Source organism: Pyxicephalus adspersus, chromosome 3 (assembly GCF_032062135.1).
Source record: "Pyxicephalus adspersus chromosome 3, UCB_Pads_2.0, whole genome shotgun sequence".
NCBI classification, from domain to species: Eukaryota; Metazoa; Chordata; class Amphibia; order Anura; family Pyxicephalidae; genus Pyxicephalus; species Pyxicephalus adspersus.
Genome location: NC_092860.1, coordinates 55,272,982 through 55,297,474, shown reverse-complemented (window position 1 = coordinate 55,297,474; position 24,493 = coordinate 55,272,982). Strand labels below are relative to the sequence as shown.

Genomic DNA, 24,493 nt, shown 5'->3' with positions numbered 1-24,493 from the left:
GATCGATGGCCGCGCGTACTTTCGCGCTTCCAGCGAGCGCGGATTTTATTGATGAATCAGGGGCATACTGTCTGCTCAAATCCAGCTAAATGCAGTCACATTGATTGGGAGGCTTTTCATAATACAGATGGACAATGACACAAAACATACAGCCAAAGCAACCCAGGAGTTTAATAAAGCAAAGAAGTAGAATATTCTTGAATGGCCAAGTTAGTCACCTGATCTGAGCATACATTTCACTTGTTGAAGACTAAACTTCAGACAGAAAGGCCCACAAAAAAAACAGCAACTGAAAGCCGCTGCAGTAAGGGCCTGGCAGAGCATTAAAAAGGTCTGGTGATGTCCATGAATTCAAGACTACAGGCTGTCATTGCCAGCAAAGGGTTTTCAACCAAGTATTAGAAATAAACATTTTATTTTCAGCTTTTTAATTTTTCCAATTACTTTTGAGCCCATGAAATGAAGTGATTGTGTTAAAAAAGGCTTTAGTTCCTCACATTTTTATGCAATCTTTTTGTTCAACCCACTGAATTAAAGATGTTTGCAGTTCAACTGCATCTGAGTTGTTTCATTTATAATTTAATTGTACTGTAAATAAATTGTACTGTAATTGTAATGTACAGAACCAAAATTAGAAAAAAGTTCTATGTCCAAATATTTATGAACCTAACTGTATATTTATTCCTCTTTACCTAACAAAATTCAATCAGACCTTCCCAAGTACTACTCTTTACCCTTGTCCTGGTTTGCCAGAATTAACTCACTTAAAATGGACATCTTGCCCTGTGTCCTATATATCTTTTAAACAGTGCCGATCTATCTCCCAACTTTCTACCTACGAAAATTTCAATTACTTTTCGCATGATTTATATGGAAAGGCGTCCTCGCTTAGCCCTTCGTATGCTAACCGAACCAAAGGCCGTGGGGGGAGTGGCTGTTCCTGACATCTTCTCATTCTATAGGGCAGCTATACTAATAGGATTGGTAGATTGGTTTCATAATAGGGATGGAAAGAGTTGGGTGGGTCTTGAGAACGCATTGTCCCCTCCAGACTTAAGATCCACTGCATTGTAAAACCCCCAAATACTGCTTTCCCAAACTGACCCTAGATCTCTTACGTGTTTTGGATGACCTCTTACGCTTGGGCAAAATTTCTTCCAAGATAGGTCCTATTACTCCTTTATTTGACAACCCGGCCTTCCCCCCAGCAATGAGTACAGATCGGTCCCTAATTTGGAACCCCAATGAGCATAGACATCTTCAGGACATTTTGTCCAATGGACAACTCCCACCCCTTTCTTCTCTGAACATTAGAGATTGTGGCAACTTGGCCCCTTGGTTTCAATTATGGCAACTTTCCTCTTTCATATACGCATTCGGAGATGTTCACATTTTTCATAGAAGTCTGACGGCTATTTAGACGATATTGAGGACATCTGACCGCCCGTCCCATGTCATCTCCCAACTGTACATTATTCTTTTGTCGGATACCAATACCAACTCTTTAATATACACTAGATATTGGGAATCAGAACTGAATATGCATATCTCTGATTCTGAACAGGCCTTTATTTTGACACATAAAATGGCCTTGCCCTGTAAAGCGCAGGAAACTAATTATAGGATACTCTCCAGGTGGTATAGGTGTCCCACAGGCCGACACTGTTTTTCTCCTTCTCAGCCTGACACATGTTGGTGCTGCCTCACATCTCGAGGCTCTATGCCTCATATATGGTGGGAATGTCTGTGTATCCAATGTTTTTGGGGAACAATCATAGAGGTCTATAACAAACTGACAGGCTCAGATATTCCTATCCACCCCAAAGTGTTATCCATGATCCCAGGTTCAATCAAATCTGCCAAAAGTAGTGTGCGCCACCATTTTTTAACTGCAGCTAGAGCAGTTATCCACAGGTTCTGGAAACAGACCAACATCCCCTCCTTAAAGGACTGGTTCATGGAACTTGAAAGGATCCAGCATATGGAACTGTTAGTAGTTGAAGACAAAGATCATTATGAAAAATTCAAATTGATGTGGTAGGCCTGGGACTGGTTTATGGAATCCCCTCAATACCAGAATTATCTATAATGAGGTGCCACTTACCCCTTGGCGTTGATACAGTGTGATTTTGTGACATGATATAATCAGGTTGCTTATAATTTCCTTGCCTCATTCATCCTAACCCTCTTTTCTCCTCTCCTACCCTGCCCACACTCCTCTATTCCTTCCCCTAAAACCCCCCAGGGCTTTCTAATTGCTGTCGGTCTTTTTGTCTCCCCCTTTGTTTTTTGTTTTGGTAATGTCATTATGTGAATGTTTTGCTACAAATACTGTCCTCTCCCATTGTACTGACTCGGGTATGTAACATTGTTCTGCTTGACACGACATGTAACTAAGGGACTGTTACTCCTCATGGACATTTCTTCCTTCCGCAGCTAGTCACTTTTCTTTCTTTTGCTCTTGGATAACACATATATGTTCTGTTTTTTTCTGTTTTTGATCATGCATTCACGCTAATCGGATACTGTATGATACTGTATTTGTTACTTTGTAAAAATTTAATAAAACTTGATTGAAACAAAAAATTGTATTGACATTCTGATCATTTGGTTGACCTCAGGCAACAAATATTTTTTTCTTTTCTCAACGTCTTGATTTAGCAGAATGGCAGAAAAAAATGTTCACCTGCATTTGTCTTTACAATCATTTTGTAAAAAAGCAATATAAATCGGAACTGCAGGTTTCAGAGAGTTTTACTTTTATCAGTAAAAATGAAATCCTTTGCATATATGTTACAGGTCCTTGTAAGTATATTTTGGGCAGTTTATCAATGCCAGGATCGGCATATATGATTACAGTTTTCTAGCAGTTATCTACAATTCTAGCAAATATACTAACTAATTGTTTACTAACTCCAATTAGCAAAACATATAAAGCATGGTTTAATTTGCTGCAACAGGGAAAAAAATCCTTGTCATGGGGCAATCAGATGTTCCCTGGATCAACAGTCTCTGTTGTCCAGGTATATTATGTGCTTCTAAAAAAGCATCCAGCTATTTGTTTAGGCAAACTATAGAACTTGCTAAAATATCTTGAAGGATTCTTTTCTACATTTTCACAGACCCTTGAAAAATCTTTTCCTTATGCAGAGATTCAACTTCTTTTCCTCCAGACGCAAAGAGTGCCCCCTTGTCCTTTGAATGACCTTAAAGTGAATATTTGTGAACCAAGTGCTCTATATGGACTATTTATATATTTATACAGGGTGATCATATCCCCCCTTAAACATCTCTTCTCAAGGGAGAATAGATTCAGTTCCTCCATTCCTTTTATTAGTTTAGTTGCCCTTTTTGTGAACTGGTGCCCAAAACTAGACAGCATATTCCAGATGTGGTCTGACAATGCTTTGTACAGGGGCAGGATAATGTCTCGATCTCTGCAGTCTTTTCCTTTTTCAATACAAAGTACTTTGCTCATTGTAGATATTGCAGTTTTGTATTGTATGCTATTAAGTCTATGTTCTTTCTATTTTTGACTTCTCCAAATGTATACCCCCTAGACTGTAAGAAGCATGCATATTTGCCCTGTGTTAGCTTATGCAGTCCTAGGAGACACTCTCAACCTCCTCATGCTCTGCAGTTATGTTCCTGTTTTAACCTTGCCAAGTGAAGAGATTTTAATATACAAAAGTCTTAAAAAATTGGAAGCCCATTTAACAACTGAAGAATTTAAGGATGTGCTCTCAGACTCCAGGACAGGACAGGAAAGCGCCTGGCCCCTATGGATTCACCCTGTCATACTACAAGTCCCTAGCCCCATTACTAAGTTCCCCTTTCTCACAGCCTTCAACTGCATGTCCCGACGAGCCCAGCCATACAGGACCTCTTTGAAGCCAATATAACAGTTATTCCCAATTACTCCAACTGTGCCAATTACAGACTTATATCTCTGCTCAATTTAGAGATCAAACTTCTTGCCACTAGACTAAACCCATACTTGTAACGCCTAATTGAAGTAGATCAGGTTGGGTTTGTCCCCCACAGAGACAACACCAATGAAACCCTCAACATCATTCACTCTCTTCGCTTTATTAACTACCACCTCTCCACTGACGCTGATAAGGCCTTTGAGAAAGTGGACTGGGAGTTCATGCAGCTTACTGTACAACATATTGGTTTATGTGACTACTTTCTAACAAAGATTCTGGCTCTGTACTCCCACCCAACGGCTAAAGTGAGTGTCAACAGGATTCTATCTGAAACATTTTCTATCGCCAATGGCACCCGTCAAGGATGCCCCCTCTCCCCGATAATTTGGTTTCCAACCTTGGAACCATTTTTGCAGCACATTAGTAAAAATCCCAATATCACTGATGTCACCAACTTGAACAAGAAGCATAAGATGGCGGTGTTTACAGATGACCTACTCTTCTACCTTTTGTCCCCCACAATATTGCTCTCCATTCTGCTTTTGGAGTTCTACCACGTTGGTAAACTTGTAAAAAAAAAATCTAGGTGCACGTTTCTTGTAGAAGAGGCAATAAAATCAGGTCTCCATAGTTCATATCAATAATATATATTTTGCTCTTCTTCTACTGTCAGTATTGTTGCAGGCAGGTGGCATGTATCGCATAAAATTTGCTGTATATTGATGGCAGTTTTGCAGAGGAGGAGAGGGCCTAAGGACATTGAGCTGCAGGTAGATGAAGACAAATGGAGGTGGTACACAAACCACCTCATATGGTTGGTAAGAATATACCAAGTTGGTGACAAAAGGAGGACTGATGCACTACATTGCTTTGAAAACACTAAAGTTCTGTAGCTCTTTAATGTATTTCTAGTCATAAAGTGACCTTTTCATGATAGTAAAAAATGCTGCATTTCTGACTTCTTTTTCTGCAAGGGCTATTTACCTGTCTCCTATTATGTTTGACCTGGTAACTAACCCAGAACGAGTATGCATGTAGAAACTTCTGTCTTTACTTTAACTTTTCCAATATACAAGGGCTGGCACAAGAAGCCTCATGTTCTTATAAAGAACAGGGAGACCAGGAAGAGGAAGGCCAGTTACTAGTTGAGGTTATTGCAGGTCTTAATACTTACTGGAGGTTATTGCTTAGGGGTTTTTGAGGGCCTTGGAACTTGCTGGGGGTTATTACAAGCTCTGACACTTACTGAGTATTTTTGCTGGCTCTAACACTTGCTGAGAGTTATTACTGGCCCTGATCCTCACTGTGGGTAACAGTGGATGTTAAAAAACAGTGCCACATGTCTTTACAAAGAGCTACACATCAGAAAGATCCAAATATTATTAGCAATAGCTAGCTTGCAGTTGTGGACTGATTACGGTGGTGAGTAAAGGAAGAACTAGATGGGGAAGTGAAATGAGAAAGAATAAGTCATGTACCTTGCAGTCAGTGAGCCAGTTGGACTGGTGGGGATGTGTTTGTGGTCCGAACTAAAAAGCCCAATTTGGCCCCCCCCCAAAAAAAACAGGGCACATCTAGCACTACAGCATATGTAGGCGTTTGAACGTGGTAACGTGTGTGTGGCTAAAATAATCTATGACTGGCAAAGCCACCTGAGACCGCTGTTATCTCACTTTACCATTTACTGAAGACTCAGACCTGAGAATGCAGGATCTATTATCCTCTGCAGGATTGTGGCCCTCCAGACATGGAAATGGCATTGTCAAGGAATTGTGATATCTTTCAGGGGGATTGGTTAGAGGGGGTAGAAGGAAGAGGGAGATTTCTAGTTTTTTCCTGAAGATGGGTTATAATGTAGGAGATAGGCTGCTTATGTCTGGTTGCATTAGACTATCGCGTGCAATGGGAAGTTTCTGCGTTAATGCTTTAAAATTAATTGACTGTAAATTGTGGACTAAGAGTGTTAAAAAGATCATTTCTGATGATGGTACCTAACTAGGCCACCCATTCTTTGTCACCCTGTCATACAGCCATCCAGTGAATTGGTCATACTAACATTACACAGGCATGGTGCATCATTGTCTCTAGGAAACGAGGCCTGAGAAATATTGTATGTAATCAGGAAATGGCTGCAGGAGCTCTTAGATACATCATAACATGAACAAAAATAAAAACAATATGTTATGGTGATTCATGATACAAAGTGCCATTTCATTGGGGTTTATATGTACTTTAAATATAAACTAAGGTCCTAATCTATTTTACTGTGATAGATTACAGTTATTTTGGCAATAGGACCAGAAAGGTGCAGATGGATATTTTTTTGCAATATAGGCCAAAGACACAGGCCACAGTCTCCATGGCAACCCCATTGGTACACCACCCTCCTTAGAACTACCCAGAGTTCTCTGCGAGCAGCCTCGTCTTCAACTAGAGGAGAGCAACCAACCCTAATGTGCGCGAAGTTCCTCCCAACTTGATGTCGTGTGACCTCCGTGTTGTTGATTGGGTAGCTGACAAGTCACTTACAGCCTGTTTTCTAGCAGTCAGGGTAGGTTGTGGCGGCTCCGAGGGCTGGAGGAGCGGAAATCCCGGGTACGGCCAGCTAGGGTGGGGAAGAGATTTGTGTCCGCCCCCACCTTCCGTCAGTGTTCCCGGCTGGATGCTCAGCGTCCTTTGACCAGGCTCGGAATCCGGGCCGGTGAGTGATCGTCTCCCCCCCCGGGAGGGAGAGGCCCCCGGTGCGGGCCACAGTTCCGGGGGGAAGGGATGACTCTGGACTCCATGATGGCCTGCTGTCTAAGTGAGGAGGTGAAGGAGTCCAAGCGAATCAATGCTGAGATCGAGAAACAGCTGAAGAAGGACAAGAAGGACTCCCGACGGGAGCTGAAGCTGCTGCTGCTAGGTACGGGGTGGGGGCTATGTCTATTCTATGTACAAGAAGGGGGGATTTGTGTGTTCCAGGTACATAGATCAGGGGCTGTGTGTGTTCTAGGTACGTAGAGAAGCTAATGGGGGTTCTAGGCATATGGGGGAGGGGCTAATTTGGATCTCGGTAACCGGAGGAGGGGCCGATTGGGTTCAAGGCACATGGAGGAGGGTGTGTGTGTTCTAGGCATGTGGAGGAGGGGCTAATTGGATTCCAGGCACCTGGAGCAGGTGCTGTGTGTGTTCTAGGTACCTGAAGGAGGGGCTAATTGGGATTTAGTCACGGGGAGGGACTGTGTGTTCTAGGCATGTGGGGGAGGGGCTGTGTGTGTTCTTGGTACTAGGAGGAGGATGTAATTGGGATCTTGGTACCTGGAGGAGGGGCTGTGTGTGTTCTAGGTTCCTGAAGGAGGGGCTAATTTGGATCTTGTTACCTGGAGGAGGGGCTGTGTGTGTTCTTGGTACCAGGAGGAGGGGCTGTGTGTGTTCTTGGTACCTGCAGGAAGGGCTGTGTGGGTTCAAGGCATATGGAGGCGGGGCTGTGTGTTCTAGGTACCTGTAGGAGGTACTGATTGGGATTTAGTCACGTGGGGGAGGGCCTGTGTGTTCTAGACATGTGATGGAGGGCCTGTGTGTGTTGTAGGCACGTGATGGAGGGCCTGTGTGTGTTCTAGGCATACGGAGGAAGGGCTGATTGGGATCTAGGCACATAGAGGAGGGTAAGGGGATATATGGTTTGGATACATGGATGGGGTGCTGGGTGTGCTTTGTAGGAGTGAGTTCTGTGTATTCTGTATAAAAGCATGGAGGTTCTGTGTGCTGAAGTGAGGCTGAGTGTTCTTAGTACATGGAGGGAAGAGTGGGTTTAGTGTGTTCCAGATTAAATGAGAAGGGTTCTGTGTGTTTTAGAAATGGAGGGTGGACATCTGCATGTCAACAAATCAGCTTTACATCCAGGCAATTTGTATTCTTTACTATGAGTTTAACAATGGTAGCTCCTCGTATCTCTCTGTGAAAGGTCCTATCAATCCTATCAATCCCCAGATTTACTAGTAATGATAAACCTAGGCAGATCATGAAGCAGTGAGTGTAAATAGAAAGGGATGGGATATGTCAGCCTTGGCTGTGCTATCTGGCAGAATCCGGCAAAGCTTGAGACAAACTTGAATAAACTGAAATATAAATCTTTTGACAGATATAACTGCTCTCATATTCTTTATGTATGTTGTTTGTCAGGAGTTCACCTTCCATACATGTTGAATGTTATTCATATATTCATCATTCATTTTATCAGTAGTGCTGCTGATCTCTTGCAGCTTTTTTTGCAGCCACTTCCAATTTACATGAATGCACTCCAGTGATGGCTCCATAAAGTTTCTTAGAAGAATTTTATCATGGTGACAATAGTGGATGTTGTCTATGTAAGGTGTGTTTCAGTGTCCTCTTGTAGTCTTCATCAGAACCTATGTGACAGGATAACAATATGTGAGTATTTGGAAGACGGGGATTGAGTCTTGTCACCCCCTACCAGGCTAGTAGAAAAGGATCTTTAGGAGAGCAGGCAGGTTCTGTATTGCTGAAATGACCGGCTTTGTCTCTTCTGCAATAAAACAAACTTACCTGCCTGTTGGCAATATATTGTACACCTACAATGTATGTGCAGCTCACTGTACAATTCTGACATACCTTGATGCTGGGATCATACAACGTCAAGATGGCTGAAGATCCTGAACCCTAAAAAGGACTAAGGTGAAGATGTTGGCGCCAACCACAGAGGCGTGCAGGTTTAGTTCCACTTTAATATCTCATGTTTGCAGTGGTCGGTATCATTTGGTTTATTAGCAATGATAAAAGGTGTATAGTGTACAATAATAAAATTTTTACCAACACTTAGAAGATATTTGTTTGCTGACTTTATTTACCCGGCACAATTGACTTTGAGGTTTTGATTAGCTATTGCAATCACTTGTACCTTGTACACTTGTGTGATTGTTGTACTTTGTAGCCATTTAGTTTTAGGCTGGCCATACTTAGATTTTACCACCTTATAAAAAAAAAATCTAATATTTAATTTGTGTTTTTACTAGAATAGTAAACATTCATTAATTGAAGTGTCTCATCTTGTCCACCAATAATAAATGATTTTTTTTAATGGAGGTCCTCCGTTCCAGCTTTGTATATTTCTCGGCATGCTTCCTTTAGCCTGAGTGAAAAATGAGTGCAGAAAGCTAACACAAGTAGCACTTTCCTAGGTACTGTACATCTTTTGCTGTTTATATCAACAGTTATCTAGGTTTTCACTCAGAGTGCATATTAATTCCCAACACTCTACTGGGAAGCCATGTTTCAACAAGGACAGAAAATAGAGGGCATTTGTATACATTCACAAGTATTTGGAAAGCCTCACGTGATGTAAACCAGGGTTCTATGAGCAGTTTAAGGGACAGCAATCTTTTTGGTTATATGTCTGGACAGACTGAATTTAAACCTGACTGTACATTTTTATTAAAGTAGTACATTTTCATTGCATACATTTTCCAATAACTGGAAATCATACATAATGTTTTTGTGTGTTAATAAGGTGTGGTATGTACTGTGATCTCTTCTCTGCTGTGCAATATGTTTGGAGCTTTATAAATAAAGATTTAACAAAATAATCTCAATACCATCTGCGAGATTCATAGAGCTTTGTAATAAAGTTTACCTGTCATTTTGTCTGGATTCAGAAAATGTTAACGTTTCAGATGTTGGTGGTACATATGTTCTAGTACATACTTTTTTAAAGAAGCATTAAAGCAGAGCTTAAACCCTCTTATACTCGCCTGTCCCAATTCCATCACAGGGCACCACAATTTTTTTTCTTCTCCCCCTAGTTGTGATCTTTGGCCGTTTTGATTGGCCAGATTGATTGACATGACTCGCACACAGGAGTTCATTCCCAGCAGAGGAAGCTGGGTACCCTGAGCTGCACATGCACATCAGCAAATTTTTTTTCGAAATCCACAGAAAAGGGACAGTCGTAAAATGTACAAAAAGTTTTTGCTAATTTACAACTAGGATGTTTCCCCAGTACACAGTGTAAAAGAAGTCTTCACTCTTTTAGGCTACATCTTTCTCCATCCAACAAGTCAGTGAGAGGGTCCCAACGTCACAATTACATGATGGATCTGATGCTCCCAAACTAAGGCTACATACACACGTGCAATAATTGTCATTGGAAAGGATCTTTCAAGATCCTTTCCAACAACAAACGACTGCACGATGCATAAACGAGCGCTGTACATAAAGCCCCGTTCTGCTCTGTGGAGGGGGGAGGGGGAGAAAGTCGGAGTGGCACCCCACTGCGCTCTCTCTCACTTGCATTACGATCATTCAGTCGATCATGGTCGTTCAGTCGATGGAGGACGTGCGCTGTACACATTGAAGATTCTTGTCCGATGTCAGCCGAGAACCATTGCACGTGTGTACATAACCTTATGCAGGGTTGGTGGGTGTACTGGGTGCACTTAGAGCTTGCCGATTTGTGAATTTCTAGCAACAAAAGGTACCTTACTTTTAGAGAGAAATAATAAAGCCATTTTACATATGATGTCAGCTTCCCCAGCAGATTCAGAGCTGTAGTGACTGTAACATTCCCTCCCCTGGCTTTTACATAAAATAATTTGTAAATAAGCATTCTAAATACTTGATTTATTTGTGCTTTTACCTGTAATTTGGTGACATGGTCTCAGCAGACATTGGTCTGGGGATGGGATTCAGAAAAACATAAACCACCCACTAATTTACACCCACCACATGCTCTATAAATGTAAGATGGGGGGAGGCTGGTGGATAAATTGATCTCTCTCACTGGAGCTGCACAGAAGATGCTAATGATTTCAAATATAAATCATTGGAATGTACTGGTTATAATTGCATTTTACAATTCAGGGGGCCATCGGGACAAATTGGCATATAAGATTTAATAGAGTTTGATATTTTCCAGTACATGATTTTCTGTTAAAATGTAGATAGTGAATGCCTTTCCTTTTTTTATCCAGCAGCAGCTCAAAGAGATTGCTCAGCAAAGTTACATAAATGTATTTCCAAATGTTTTCACTTCAATATATTAGTTCCTTTGCGATGCATTAGTTCCAAGAGGAGTGACAGTCATCTAGGCTTGGAGAAGTTTTCAGCTATATTTGTCTGCTACTCAACGGAAACCTTCAGTTCCTCCAGGTTTAGATCATGTATTGTTTTGTTTGTTTAATTATTGAATGCCCGAGTGTCTGCTTTATCACTTGTGGCCTCAACATAGGGATGAAGGGGGCAAGAGTCATGCATGTACATTGGATGCATGGCCAGGCCTAAAATGAGGGAGACGTCTTCAGAAGAGGAATCTAGAGGAAATCTTTCAATGAGAACTGTCTGAGAGGGCATTTTATTTGCTTCATGTCACTTCTTGCTGAATTTTATTAGTATGTTGTATTTTAATTTGGGGTAGCTTCAGACCTGTGTTAGGAACAAGTGATCTTACATGGCTACCGGTAGCTGGCACCTTGCCAGCCACTTGCACTGGTTCCCAAAGGACCAGCTTTGGCAGATTTGACAGCATGTGACACTGACTTCTGAACAGACTTTTATGATTTTGATGGATTTACTATTTTAGCCTAATCAAAAATATCTGAGTGGCCAGGATTACTAAGTTTGAGACTGAGGTTTAGTGCCAGATCTATCAACAACAGTATTCTCCATAGAATTTTTTAAAACTGGGTAGGAAGAAATTGTAGGCAGGTGGTGGCCCCTGTTTTGTGACTTTTCAGTAACCAGCTAGCTATTAAAAGCCGTACCCAGCTAAAAGGGGCTGGGGAGAACACTGAACAATTTTGCTTCAAGAGCTACCGGTATATTGTAGAAAATAGGTCTCACAAACAGGGGTAAGGATTGAACGAGGTGAACTTACCTAGTTTTGCACATACTTATTCTAAAAGCACACCTAAATACCTTTGATTGAAGCAGGGCTGTAAAGTCAGAAGCTATTCCTGGGTACCTGGAGTGTTGGAACAGGCAAATTTGTACCTATTGAGTATGTTACGATTTCCTATTTCACGGATAATAGTCATAATAAAGTGCTCCCCTGCTATGGGATAAAAGCCCAGTGAGTAATTGTTTTCCAAGTTTGAAGTCCAGCTGAGCTATTATTGAATCTGACATTCACCTATAATTTTATTTTGGATTATATGTTGCAAAAAGTGTTTATTTTTAAGTTTGTTTTAGGTTTTTGGAGCGTAACTGTTATTGGTCAGGGCAAACAAGACACAGCAAATTTCACACAAATATTAAACTTGCTGAGCTCATGATTGTCGTTTGATTTATTACCAATTTTTTCTCTGGGTTTATATCATTTGTTTGATATTAAACAGTAATATATTCTTCATATCTCTCGCAAACCCCATTCATATCCACATAGAATGCATAATGGAAAGGAATTTACTAGGATGTAAAATGTAACTAGAGACAAATCACTGACAAGGTTACCTATGCTCTCCATATTTTTATTATTATTCTTGAACAGTATTTTTATGGTGCCAACATATTACACAGCGCTGAACATTAAATAGGGGTTGCAAATGACAGACAGATACAGACAGGGAGAGACACGCGAGGAGGGGAGGACCCTGCCCAGAAGGGCTTACAAGTGGTGGGGAAGCAGCATACAGTAGAAGGGGGGAATATTTGTACAGTATATACTTTAGCTCGTATCTCTTTCTGCTTTGCTTAGAGCACAATATATAGAGGGTCTGGTTGGCCCAGTGGCAGATGATGTGACTTGGTAAGGAATCTTGCTGGTTGCCTTCTGCAAGTTTCCTTGGTGAGCATCAGATAAGTATTATAGGGATTTGCCCTAATGTAAAAATGCTGAGTGGGGTTACTTTTTGATTTGGCATAACTGCTTTATGGGTTATTTTACAGCTTCCTAGTTCATTTCATATTGACTAGACTGAAGTAATGAAGTCCTCGGAATTATTATTCTTATTCACCCTCTTTTTTTGAGCAGGAGGCCATTGTTAATTGGGGAAAATTATATTTTACAATTGTCGCTAAAACAATGTGGAGAAAGCTCCCACTGAGGTCATTTTCTAGTGACCGCTAAAAGCAGGATTCCTCCGACTGTTGTGTCTCCAGGAGAAAAAGTAGATAGGTTGTCTCCATGAAAGAATGTGAATAAAGTTATTCCTAACAGGGCAGTGATGACAAAAACAAAAGGCTTTCACTTTAATAGGCCTCTGAACGCTTAGCTAATTCAAAGGTAGGGACTAAGTTTTCCAAATAATGATGCTCCAAAAGTAGCATATATTTTTAGAAGAACTATGGCTGCATGGCAGATCCCATGTTAAAAACCAAACTGATGATTTTTTTGATGTTTGCTGTAATAGGCAGTTGTATTTCTGTCTACTTTTTTTTTTTTTTTTTTTTTAGCTTGAGTGGAGTTCAGCATCATAGTTTAAATCCAAGTGTAATAAACCGATAACCTATATACTGTATATACTAATATATAAACTGACCTGAAAATAAACAGAGGTACTTAACTTTCACTGAATAAAAATGTAAAAACAGGAAAACTACATTGACTCGAGGGTACAAAATGCCACCAACATTCAAAATGGTAATCAACAGAAATTCTGATAAGGGTACCTTTTGTAGTGTTATTAAACATATTCTATACATTTATTAGTACCATTTTAGTTTTATTCATTCCTTGCATCTGGTAAAAAAAATTACAGGATTTGAGAGATGTGACATGAACCGTACTGAAAGTTTTTCTATTGATTTTCTGACCAGCCAGTTGTATGTAAAATGAATGAGCCTCTAAATGTGTGTGAATAAGGTGAGGACACAAACTTACAGGACAGTGCTGCTAGGGGTAGAGGTAGGTAGAGACTGCTATGTTTCTGCAATACTTTATACAATTATACCATTTAAAGGTCTGCACAGCATCACCTTCCTGCCAGCACCCACCACAAGTGAATCAAGATTGTGGCCAATATTAATATCCCTTTCAAACACGAATTGTGCAGTGCAGCCGAATGCAAAAAAGCCTTCCCTGATAAATTTTTTTATTGACATTTTACTCAGCAACTGTATTGTGCGACTGGTGTATGATTGGATAATAGATAAATAGGCAATTGCTTGTTTGTGTATACAGTATTTACTTACCTTTGGGACACAGCATTTTGCATGTTTACAACTCCACTTCGTTGTGTTTATTTCCAGCCATAGGATAGGCTAAATAGGGAGGCTTTGGAAGAATCCAGTGACACATAAAGCACAAATTGAAACATCTTTGCATAGTCTTGGCACAGATTTATTTTTCTGTGCATAAAGTGGTGCAAATGGGGTGATATGTTACAAGAGCAGATAGGAAGTGTAGATAAAAGCAGACCCAGATAAGAAATGTTGTATAAAATTCTGTTTTAAAGTGAGAAAAAAATGCAAAGAAAAAAAATATTTTTTACCAGCAGTTTTTCTTCTTTTTATCATTTTTAAAGCAGTGTTTGCCCCAGACCTGAAGTGCGATTGTTAACTAATCTGTGATTGGCTGACAGGGCATACAATTTCCTATTGGGTTCTGTAGTGACAGAGCAGAGTAATGGGAAATTAGGCTTTTACCAGTATTTACCCGGCAACTCGGAAAAGTATGAACCACTGGATACAGGGAAACTGGAAAGTGTTTGATGTACATGAATTAAAAACAAAACTTTTAGGTTTCTCTTTCATTGGCTTCTTGGTAATAGCTACAAATTTAAACTCTGATAGCAGAGATTGACTAATAAAAGAAATGTTATTGTTGAAGAAAATGACGTCTGTACCCTGGGGCAGGCTGTGCTGTATTTTTGACAATTAAACAGCTGGTTGTAAGCCATTGATATAGGATTCTGGTGCTGATACTTGAGTTGCTGATTTACTGATTGTTGCTGGGAGCTCAGCAAATGCTGCTGCTCAGCAACCTGATGTATTTCATTTGTTACTCTCCCAGCAACCAGTATAATGTCGATAATATTGCTGCAGATCTTGCAGTAGGAATTGGATTGAACATTGCCCTAGTTTACTTCTATCTGTACCTGTGTGTTATAAGTCCAAAAGTTAGTATAACAGGTCAGTTTTTTTTTTTAAATACCTTAAAATCCAAAACTCTGATGCGCTTTTAAAAACTAAATATTCCATGCTGTAAGCATTGAACAGTGGCAAATGGTAACAAATGTACTCCGCAATAGGGTTATCTAAGACCAGGGTTGCTAGGAGTTCCTTGAGCAATGAGCAGTTTTATGACTCTCAGGTCAGTTTAATAGATACCAATCATCTTGGCTATCGGTAAGGCTATGTACCAGACGTGCAATAATTGTCGTTGGAAAGGATATTTCACGATCCTTTCCAACGACAAGCGACTGCACGATGCATGAACGAGTGCTGCACTCTCTCCCCTTCACTTGCATTACGATCGTTCATCGACTGGATCCGCCAGGACGGCCATTTGGACGATGGCTGACGAGCATTATGCAAGATTGTCATCCGATATCGGACCTGAGCCGATTATTGGACGAGAACTATTGAAGGTGTGTACCTAGCCTAAGGGTGGCATTGCTCCCAATGGCCAGTAATATAGGAGGCATTAATCCTAATGATTACCACACTAATGTACTGTGAGCTGTAGATATAGTAATTATAGCAGGGGTTTCCTGAAAGTTATTTCAAGTGGTTCCCCAATGTTAAAAAGGTTAAGAAAAAGGGCTTAGACTGTGGTAAATTGGGGTTGTTGCAAAGCACAAATCTGGTGAAGGCTACATAAAAAAAAAATTCTGCTGCACTGAAGGTTCCCAAGAGCACAGTGACCTCCTTAATTCTCAAATGCAAATAAGATCAGAATTACCCAGCAATCAAGGGAGAAGGGCATAAGTTAGAGGTGACCAAGAACCTGATGGTCACTCTGACTGAGCTCCTGACATCCAGAGATAGAAGCCGCCTCCTGTGCAAAACGCACAAAAATCTGCTTGGAGTTTGCAAAAAAGCACTTGAAGGACTCGGAGGAACAAGATTCTCTTCTGGCCTGTTAAAACCAACATTAAACGGTTTGGCCTCAATTTTGAACTTTTTTTTTGAAGGAAACCGGGCACCGCTCATCACACGCCCAATACATCTCCACAACAAAGCATGGTGGTTTTTCAGCACTAGGGGGAGGCTGGTCAGAGTTAAGGGAAAGCTGAATGAAACAAAATACTGAGATATACTCAAAGAAAACCTGTTCCACTGTGCTCAGGACCTGCCAGTGATAACACAGGAGTGGCTTAGGGACAACTTGGTGAATGTCCTAGAGTGGTCCAGCCAGAGCCCTGACGTGAACCCTGTTAAACATTTCAGAAGAGACCTGAAAATGGATGTCCACTGATTGTCCCCATCCAACCTGAATGAGCTTGAGAAGATATGCAAAGAATGGCAGAATATTCTCCAATCCAGCTGTGCAGAGCTAAAGACCCAAGGCTGTAATTGCTGTCAGTGTTGCTTCAACTAAGTACTATGTAAAGGGTTTAAATACTTATGTAAATGTAATATTTCAGTTTTTTTTTAAATAAATGTACAAAATTATCTAAAGTTATGTTTTTCCTTTATGAAATGGGTATTGTACATGAGGTACATATTGTAGACTGAGGGGGAAAAAATATAAACAATTTCAGCCTCAGGTTGCAACATAACTAAACTGAAAAAGTAAAGGGTCCATATCTGTGTTTTCCCCAGCACTTTTCAGTAAAACCACCCGGCTGTTTTTGAGTGGCTACCGAAGAGTTGGGTAACAATACAGGGGCTGCCACCGCCTTACAGTTTCTTCTCACCCAGCTAAAAAAAAATATCGGGGTTGAACACTGGTATCTATCTATATATCATCCTAATAACAGTATTGAAGTTGTCTATTGAATTGTTATACTTTAAATTCAACTAACATGTTTGCCAGTAAGTTCCGGAAGAGCAGGGCCTCCCATTTTAATAACCATTAGATAGAAAAAGCTTTAAAGAGTTTGTCCTGGCATTTGTATGGGGGCTGCCATTGCAGTCAACATTTTGAAAATGCTGTAAGCTTGGCTGTTTCAGCCCTTAATATGTTTAATAAATTATTTCCGTACTTGTTCTCATACTTCTATTACCTTGTTAATGCTCATAAATATTACTTTTTTTTAGGGGGAAATACCATTCATATTGAGTGGTTCTGCAACACACATGTGCTGTAGTATGCAGCAATGCACAGGGTGTATTACAAAGGTATTTTGTGTTAAGAAAAAAAAGAAATCTGAATTAAGGCATGTGGGTATTTTTTTTACCTGATCAAGCATGGCTTTTCTTGGTTTTTTTTATGTTTCTAGATGGGGCTGTGAAAGGCTATTACTGGAATGTTGTGCTTCACATTGCTGCTTGGAAGGTTTTCTTGATTGTTGTCAAGCTAAAAGTAGAAATTTACTTGTGTTGCAGACAGGCTGCCGTTTGCAAGTAGAGGCTAACTTGTGTGCCCCATTTTTTTTAACATAGAGATTAAAATTGCAACTGAGTATGTGCCAACAGTCAAGTAATGTTACTTGCCAATACCCATTTAATTTTCCAAATTAGGCATTTTTTTCATCCCTGGCATTTGTACACCATTTTAGCTCAGAGGAGCTTCAGTATTTAACTTTTATTACCTTTGATACACATTTCTGAGGGCTAAGGTGCTAGGATATAGACAAAATACTGTCTGATAATTCACATTCCTTGAATATATTTTCATAGTTTTTATAATCTATATTATCCAGAGAATTATAATATTACCTATAAATAAAATAGAGGGCTTATTATGCACTTTTAATGATTTTAAGCCCACCCCCAGGCATACAAAATATTCCCCAAACATCCATTAATCATTCTAAAAAACTTGATGAACATCTTTTGAAAAATAACCATATATTACATTGCATATTGTATATGGGGGAGAGAGTGTGTGTACTTACTATAAACATTTCTAGGCTAGCATTGCATTCTTATTCAGGCATAACAATTTTAATATTTCATAATGGGAATCTAAAACAAATGAATTTGTTTATAGTCAAATATCAGTGACTTTATGTTTTGTTTTTTTCTGCCTTTACTCCTAGCAAACAGCTAACCTTCCATTTTATTTCTTGCATTCAGAAGCCCTTTAACTGCTTCATACTCCTTATCTACATATTATGTTCCTCTGCACAATGCCTATTGCTAGGGATGCATTGGTAAACATCCTATGCAATTGGTATAGTAATAGGATTCTGTGCAGTTACTGACAGCTGCCCAGTCAGGCTAGCACTTGAGAACAATGCTAATTGGTAAGAGGGGATTACTCTGCAGGCTGCACTGTTCGTGCAGGTGATGAGTGAAAATGAGGTACCTGCTTTGACTTACTATAAGGGGGACATTCCTAATATAGGGGGTTCTAGCAGCCTATTGTAAGTAGAGAAAAGTAGTGCCAATATGAGGAAAAGGAGAAGCTGACCCTTCTGCAGTCCACAATGGCAATTGATAAGCCACAGAGACTTTTTAACAAGGTACAGTCAGGCTAATCACCTATTATAAAGACTGTTATAGATTGCTTGCATATAACAGAACAATGAGGAAATGAAACAATTGTGCTGTACACAATATAGACAGAAACTAATAGAAAGTTGCTTGACTGAATCTTGACTGTTGGGAAAAGTTTGCCATCTTGAGACTAGGATTGCTTTGGTCGGTATTTTTTAACTTACAGCAAAGTGTACAGTGTGGTCAAAAGTTTAGAATTGTGTCTTTTACGTAGCTAGTGAATAAGGACAAAATGCTGTTCTATAATTGGGTGTAAATAGATCCATAGTTACCAACATGTGAAAAGAATTAGGAACACCACCTGGTTAATAAGATGCTTGTGAATTGGGTAATAAAGTGGGGGATGAATGTATGGTATATGGCATATTCTATACATGTCATGTTCCATCTTTCATATGGTTTGATATGGTATGGATAAAAAGGGGTCTGTGATTGCCCTGAAGAGATTGTAGTTAATTAAGCTCCATTTTTGGGTTATTGGATAACCCCCCCCAAGTGACAGGGCCAGCAATAAGAGCTTAAGGATCTCACTAAATAGTTTGGTTTCAATCGGTTTTTATTGAGAAAGATTTTCCAAATAGCAACAACAAACAAGGGGATAAAGTTAAACAACATGTAAAACATCTACAGAATGATGTAGAACATATACAAAGAAGAAAAAACATAATCTAGGATCATCTGGACATCTCAATGCTCAATATACCTTTGAGAAAATCTCTGCGGGCTAAGAGGTGCCACTAGGATTTCAAAGAGCCAGGCTCGGATGGTACAGTGAGACCCATTACAGGCACATAAAAATAAAACAATGTAAGAAATAAGCCACCGACAGACACAGGAGGACAAGTAAAAGGGAGGGGGAAACTCACCGTGTAGTTTTACCTACTGGAAAAACGGTTCAAGAAATGTCATAGTCACTTCTGAAATGATAATGTCATCTCATTTATGTCCGAGTATTCCAGCACTGCTGGCAGTGGCTCAAATACAGTGTTTCAGGAGCATTTTTTAAGCCGGTGGTGCCAGGGCCATTGTGTAAACCCTGTATATTAGTGGAGTGAGGCCCAGTGGAGAATTATCTTGCCTTTCTGTGTGCCAGTCAAACCCTGTTTGAAAGTGTTCGCTGCCTATAACCTTTTGCAGCCCTTCTCTATCAAAATTGGCTAAAAGTGTCGTACTGATCCCTAAATCGTAAAGCTTGTACATCTTTGCATAATTTTGCAGCTGAATACTTTTTCCTAAGTTTTTACGGTATATAATATGTTTGAGTATATTCTAAAAGATGATTTTGTTCTGAATTTTCCAGGTACAGGTGAAAGTGGAAAGAGCACATTTATTAAACAGATGAGAATAATTCATGGTACTGGCTATTCAGAGGAAGACAAAAAGGGCTTCACCAAGCTTGTCTTTCAAAATATCTTTACTGCAATGCAATCTATGATCCGTGCCATGGAAACATTAAAAATTATTTACAAGTTTGAGCAAAACAAGGTAAGATATGTTTTATGTATACACATCTTTTTGGGTGGGATAGATTTATTTGTGCTGAATGTTGATTTGGATGATGGAGGGTATATGATGATTAGGAGACTTTACTGTTGCATACCTTTTCTTGGTAAACTCTGTCTGTAGAACAGAGAACACCACCACACACATTGTACAGCCCACTGATATGGCATGAAACTTGGAAGAATATTGCAATATATTAAAGGCGACATACACATATTTTATCTATAGGATTTATGTTGATTCTGAATCTTTTAATGTAACTGTTTAACTACCGTAATAAGTATTTAAAAGTGGCTCTCTTGTCGCCCTTGAGGTTTAGCACCTAGTTCTTATTAGGAAATCGTAATGGATTAGGGACTTTTTAAAATTATTTTTAGTTTTGCTTTATAATTTTTCCTTATAACAACTCCTTTCTGTCTACATGCCAAGCAATGGCTGCATGGCAATACTCATGGTGGGTTTCCTAATGGTAACAGCAGGAAAACATTCCTGTGCAATGTGTACCAGCTCAGCTCTTGCAGTCTTTATTGGGACAGTGTGTGGCAGGGTGAGAACACAGGAGTACAATTGCAAGACGGGCAGAAGGTTGTCACCCTATAACAGGAAGAGTCTGCACAAAGATCTTCCTAGCGGGACCATCAGCTTTAAAGAAAGCCGCAGATTTAGAATTTGGAAAGTGTTAAACTTTTATTGGATTTTAGTGATTCAGTTTGCATATATTTTGATACAGAAGATAAATGTATGGGATATCTATATCTGTGGTACAGAGGAGCAGTCCAGATTTTGTTACTGTCTATAAAGTAATATACAGCAGAGAGTGGGATGCTCTGTAAATTGTCATATGCAGCACATAGAATGATTAGGAAAATGTAACCCTATAACCCAATTAAAATGGTCAGGTTTTGGTGTCATAATGTAGATGTTTGTCTGCAGCAAACATCCTTGTAAACTCTGGTTTACAACTGTAAATGGATGGGGATAAGAAGATAGAGAAGATATTGTCACTTTAAAATTAGGAATATCTTTGCCCCCTTACATGAAAGGGATAAAGGAAGTCCTGTGCTCATAATTTTTTTTCAGTTGCTGTTTAAAGGGTAATGTTCAGAGAATTGCATTGAGGAGGCATTGCTCTATTGTTTCCTTTACCAGACATGACCCAGGATATGCTTGGGTTCTTGACCGTGTTTCCTTTTTTTTTCCAGGCTAATGCACTCCTTGTAAGAGAAGTTGATGTGGAAAAGGTGTGTACGTTTGAACAGCCATATGTTAGTGCAATCAAAACCTTGTGGAGTGACCCAGGTATCCAGGAATGCTATGATAGGCGTCGGGAATACCAGCTGTCAGACTCTGCCAAATAGTAAGTCCACTTTACAATAAAACATTGGTAATGCTTTCTAAGCCACAGAAACTGTTACTTTAACGTATAGCATTCTAGGAAGTATCAGCAGTTGTGCTAAACAATTTAGATATCCTGGCAGAAATTGTGAGGTGTATACCATTTTTTAAAGAAGATATGAGCAAGCAAAACACATTTTATTTACTGTTAATGGGATCCAAAAAAAACTAAGGCATTACAGAATAACAACCATTAAACACAACCTATGAGGAAATTAATGGGATGGTCTCTGTTTTAAAGCTTGCATTCCCTCAGTTCAAATTACTGGCATAAATGATGGCATTACAGTGTTTTGTGATGATTGTGGAGGAGATCCTTTCTATTCTTCTTGCCATAAAGCCCCCATGTACTGTAAATTCTTGGGTTGATTATCATGAACAGCAGCTTTGGGATCTACCTTAAAATGGTTTAAAGATATTAGGGTCAGGAGACCGTGATGACCACTTCTTTACCTTCCTCTTTTCTGTGGCCACTGAAAAGTTGATTTGGTTTTGAGTTTTGGATTATTGTTATGTTGGAAAATCCAAGTGCATCCCATATGCAGAGATGGCATTTAGTATTATATGGTGACATTCATCTTGTCATTACATTTTTATTAAGTTCTCTGTTACTCTGTAGTTGCAGCCCCCCCCCCCCCCCCATATCTACCTCACAATATCAGAGATCCACCATGGTTCATAAGTCTTGTTTTCAAGAGAAAGCATTTATGGCTGTGACCTTGAAGATCAATTTTGGATTCATCACACCAAGGGACTTTGATCCAGAAGTTTAAAGACTTGTCTGGATTCTGTTTGGCATATTTTAAGCTGCCTGCTTTGCGACATTGGTACAATAAAACCTTTATTCTTTTTTCTCACATCTTAACTGTTCAATCCATTTTTGTTCAAGTACCTCCTTATTGTGAATCTTAAAACATTAACCTCCCCAGCGTTCTAATTCAGTCCAAATTTCCATGCAAAAAATGTTACATTTTTTGCATAGAAATTTATTTTACATTGTAGGCTATAATTCTTGGGCATAACTCACTGAAATATGTCCAATATTTAATAAATTTAATAGTAAACTTTAAATTAAAAAACACAACAATCTGTTAAAAAATAAAATAAAAAAATAGTTAAACATGTAATGTAAGTGAACAGTATATATGTATATATGTGTGTGTATATATATATATATGTATGATACTTTCTTTGTATTGGACTCAGTACAGCTATTTTGTATTGAACCCTATACAAAATTATTTGACTTTTATGCCGATCTGCCCACTTGCACTGACGTCACCTGGAAACCCCGGAGAACGTCTCTGCATTGCGCGGCTGAAGATAGAAGACGGACGTGTCCCCAGAACTTGTGGTGACAAGCAGGACGGCGGGGGATGCCGACAGGGCAAGGTAAGTGGGGTTTTTTTTTTTTTTTTAGGTTAAACCTACCCCGAGTGTGACTTGGGATTACCGCTATTTGCAGGTAAAATACACCCCGAGTCACACTCGGGTATACCGCCAGGGGATTGGGATTAACACCATTTGTTTGCAGAGTGGCCTGTATTTCAGCTTCAAGTGGCTTGCATTTTTTCCCCTGGCAGTTGTCACCAAAATCTTAGTTTGTCTATCTGACTGTGGCTTGGTAACAGAACCCCTAACTTTCCACTTTTTTTATCTCAGTTTGGATACTATTGACAGGCAGTGCAGCTCCAAATGAATTTAAACTGGCTATTGATGATACACAGACATTGAGTACAATCAAAGGTACATATCGGGGCACTCTCTTTTAATAACACCTAAATTGAACCTGTGTGTATATTATCATCCCCAACATTCATAGGCATGATGTAAACTTATGATCAGTCCCACCTGGGAGATTTTAGTTATTACAGTTTAAAAAACTTTCATAATAAACTTTGTATTTCCAGACAATAGCTAATATTTTACAATTTCTGCCATGGTATATAAACTTATGAGCACAACTGTAATAAACTTAAAAGCCAGATAGTTGTTTATGCAAAAGGTGCTAGGTAAGTTTATACAGCTCTTTATTACTTCCTCACAGTTTCAGGTAATAAAACAATTGTGAGTCCTACGCTAGGCCTGAATAAATCCTAGTTGTTATGCCAGCCTAAAAATGTCTGCTAAAGAATGCGGCATCCTGTCCCATAGACCCCTCTGTCTAACTTTATTTTGCAGGTAGGCAAAAATTATTCTCTTGAGAAATAGGATTTTGCTTCAGTAGCTGTCTGAAATATTATGAAGTATTGTCCTAAAAACCAGACAGTCGGAAATAATTTTGGCTTAACAATACCACTTAGTCATCAATTGTAAAATGGTTTTAGATGACCACAGTAGTTGATACAGATGCCTTATATTTCTTTTAATCTGTGGAATCATCACAATGTATTGCAGGCTGACAAGCCCCTTAATATCATTAGGCCAGGGACCGGACCTCTATATGAAAAGACATTAGTGGCTCAATAATGTTTCCTAGGCCCTCTGCTGTATGTAATCAAGCACTGTACTTATTAGCTATTTAACTGGGCCCTAGATCACTTTTTTTTGTAACTAGGAGCAGCTCAAGGCTGCTACCGAGAGCTTGTTTTAACACTTAAACTGCCAGAATGCGTTACTTTATTGGCAATTAAAGGGTTAAATGTGGTTTTAATGTTTTATACTTTTTTTTTTCCAATTTGTTAAATTATTGTTTTTGTCAAAAGTAAAATTTGTGCTGTATATTTTTTTCTTTATTCTGTATTCCAGAAAGCTCATGCTTTTACTTCTAGTTTCAGTAAACATAAAGATAACAAATAACTCCATATTGTCCTTATCGAGCGAGTTATGTCTTTTTCTATCCTATAGTTACTTGTCCGACGTGGATCGTATTTCTAAGCCTGGGTACCTGCCCACACAACAAGATGTATTGCGTGTCAGAGTGCCAACTACTGGTATTATAGAGTACCCCTTTGACCTGGAAAACATCATCTTTAGGTAAATTCTATATAACATACCAACTTATTTTCTGTTTTTTTTTTAACTAATAGATTTGCTGTAGAGGTACTGAACTCTGAAAACTGTGTCCAAATAGGAAATGGACTAGTTACTAATAATGTCTGCAGTAATCCCCCCCCCCCCCCCCC

General features: G+C 39.4%; 1 protein-coding gene across 1 annotated transcript in view; it reads left to right on the top strand.

Moving 5' to 3' along the window:
- Positions 1 to 6,461: 6,461 nt before the first annotated feature.
- Positions 6,462 to 24,493, top strand: part of GNA11 (G protein subunit alpha 11) — a 36,479-nt gene continuing 18,447 nt past the window's right edge. The window contains exons 1-4 of the mRNA XM_072404733.1: positions 6,462 to 6,834; positions 19,771 to 19,955; positions 21,176 to 21,330; positions 24,216 to 24,344. Coding sequence (XP_072260834.1) covers positions 6,699 to 6,834; positions 19,771 to 19,955; positions 21,176 to 21,330; positions 24,216 to 24,344 — 605 coding nt within the window. The 5' untranslated portion in view covers positions 6,462 to 6,698. The remainder of the gene's footprint in view (positions 6,835 to 19,770; positions 19,956 to 21,175; positions 21,331 to 24,215; positions 24,345 to 24,493) is intronic.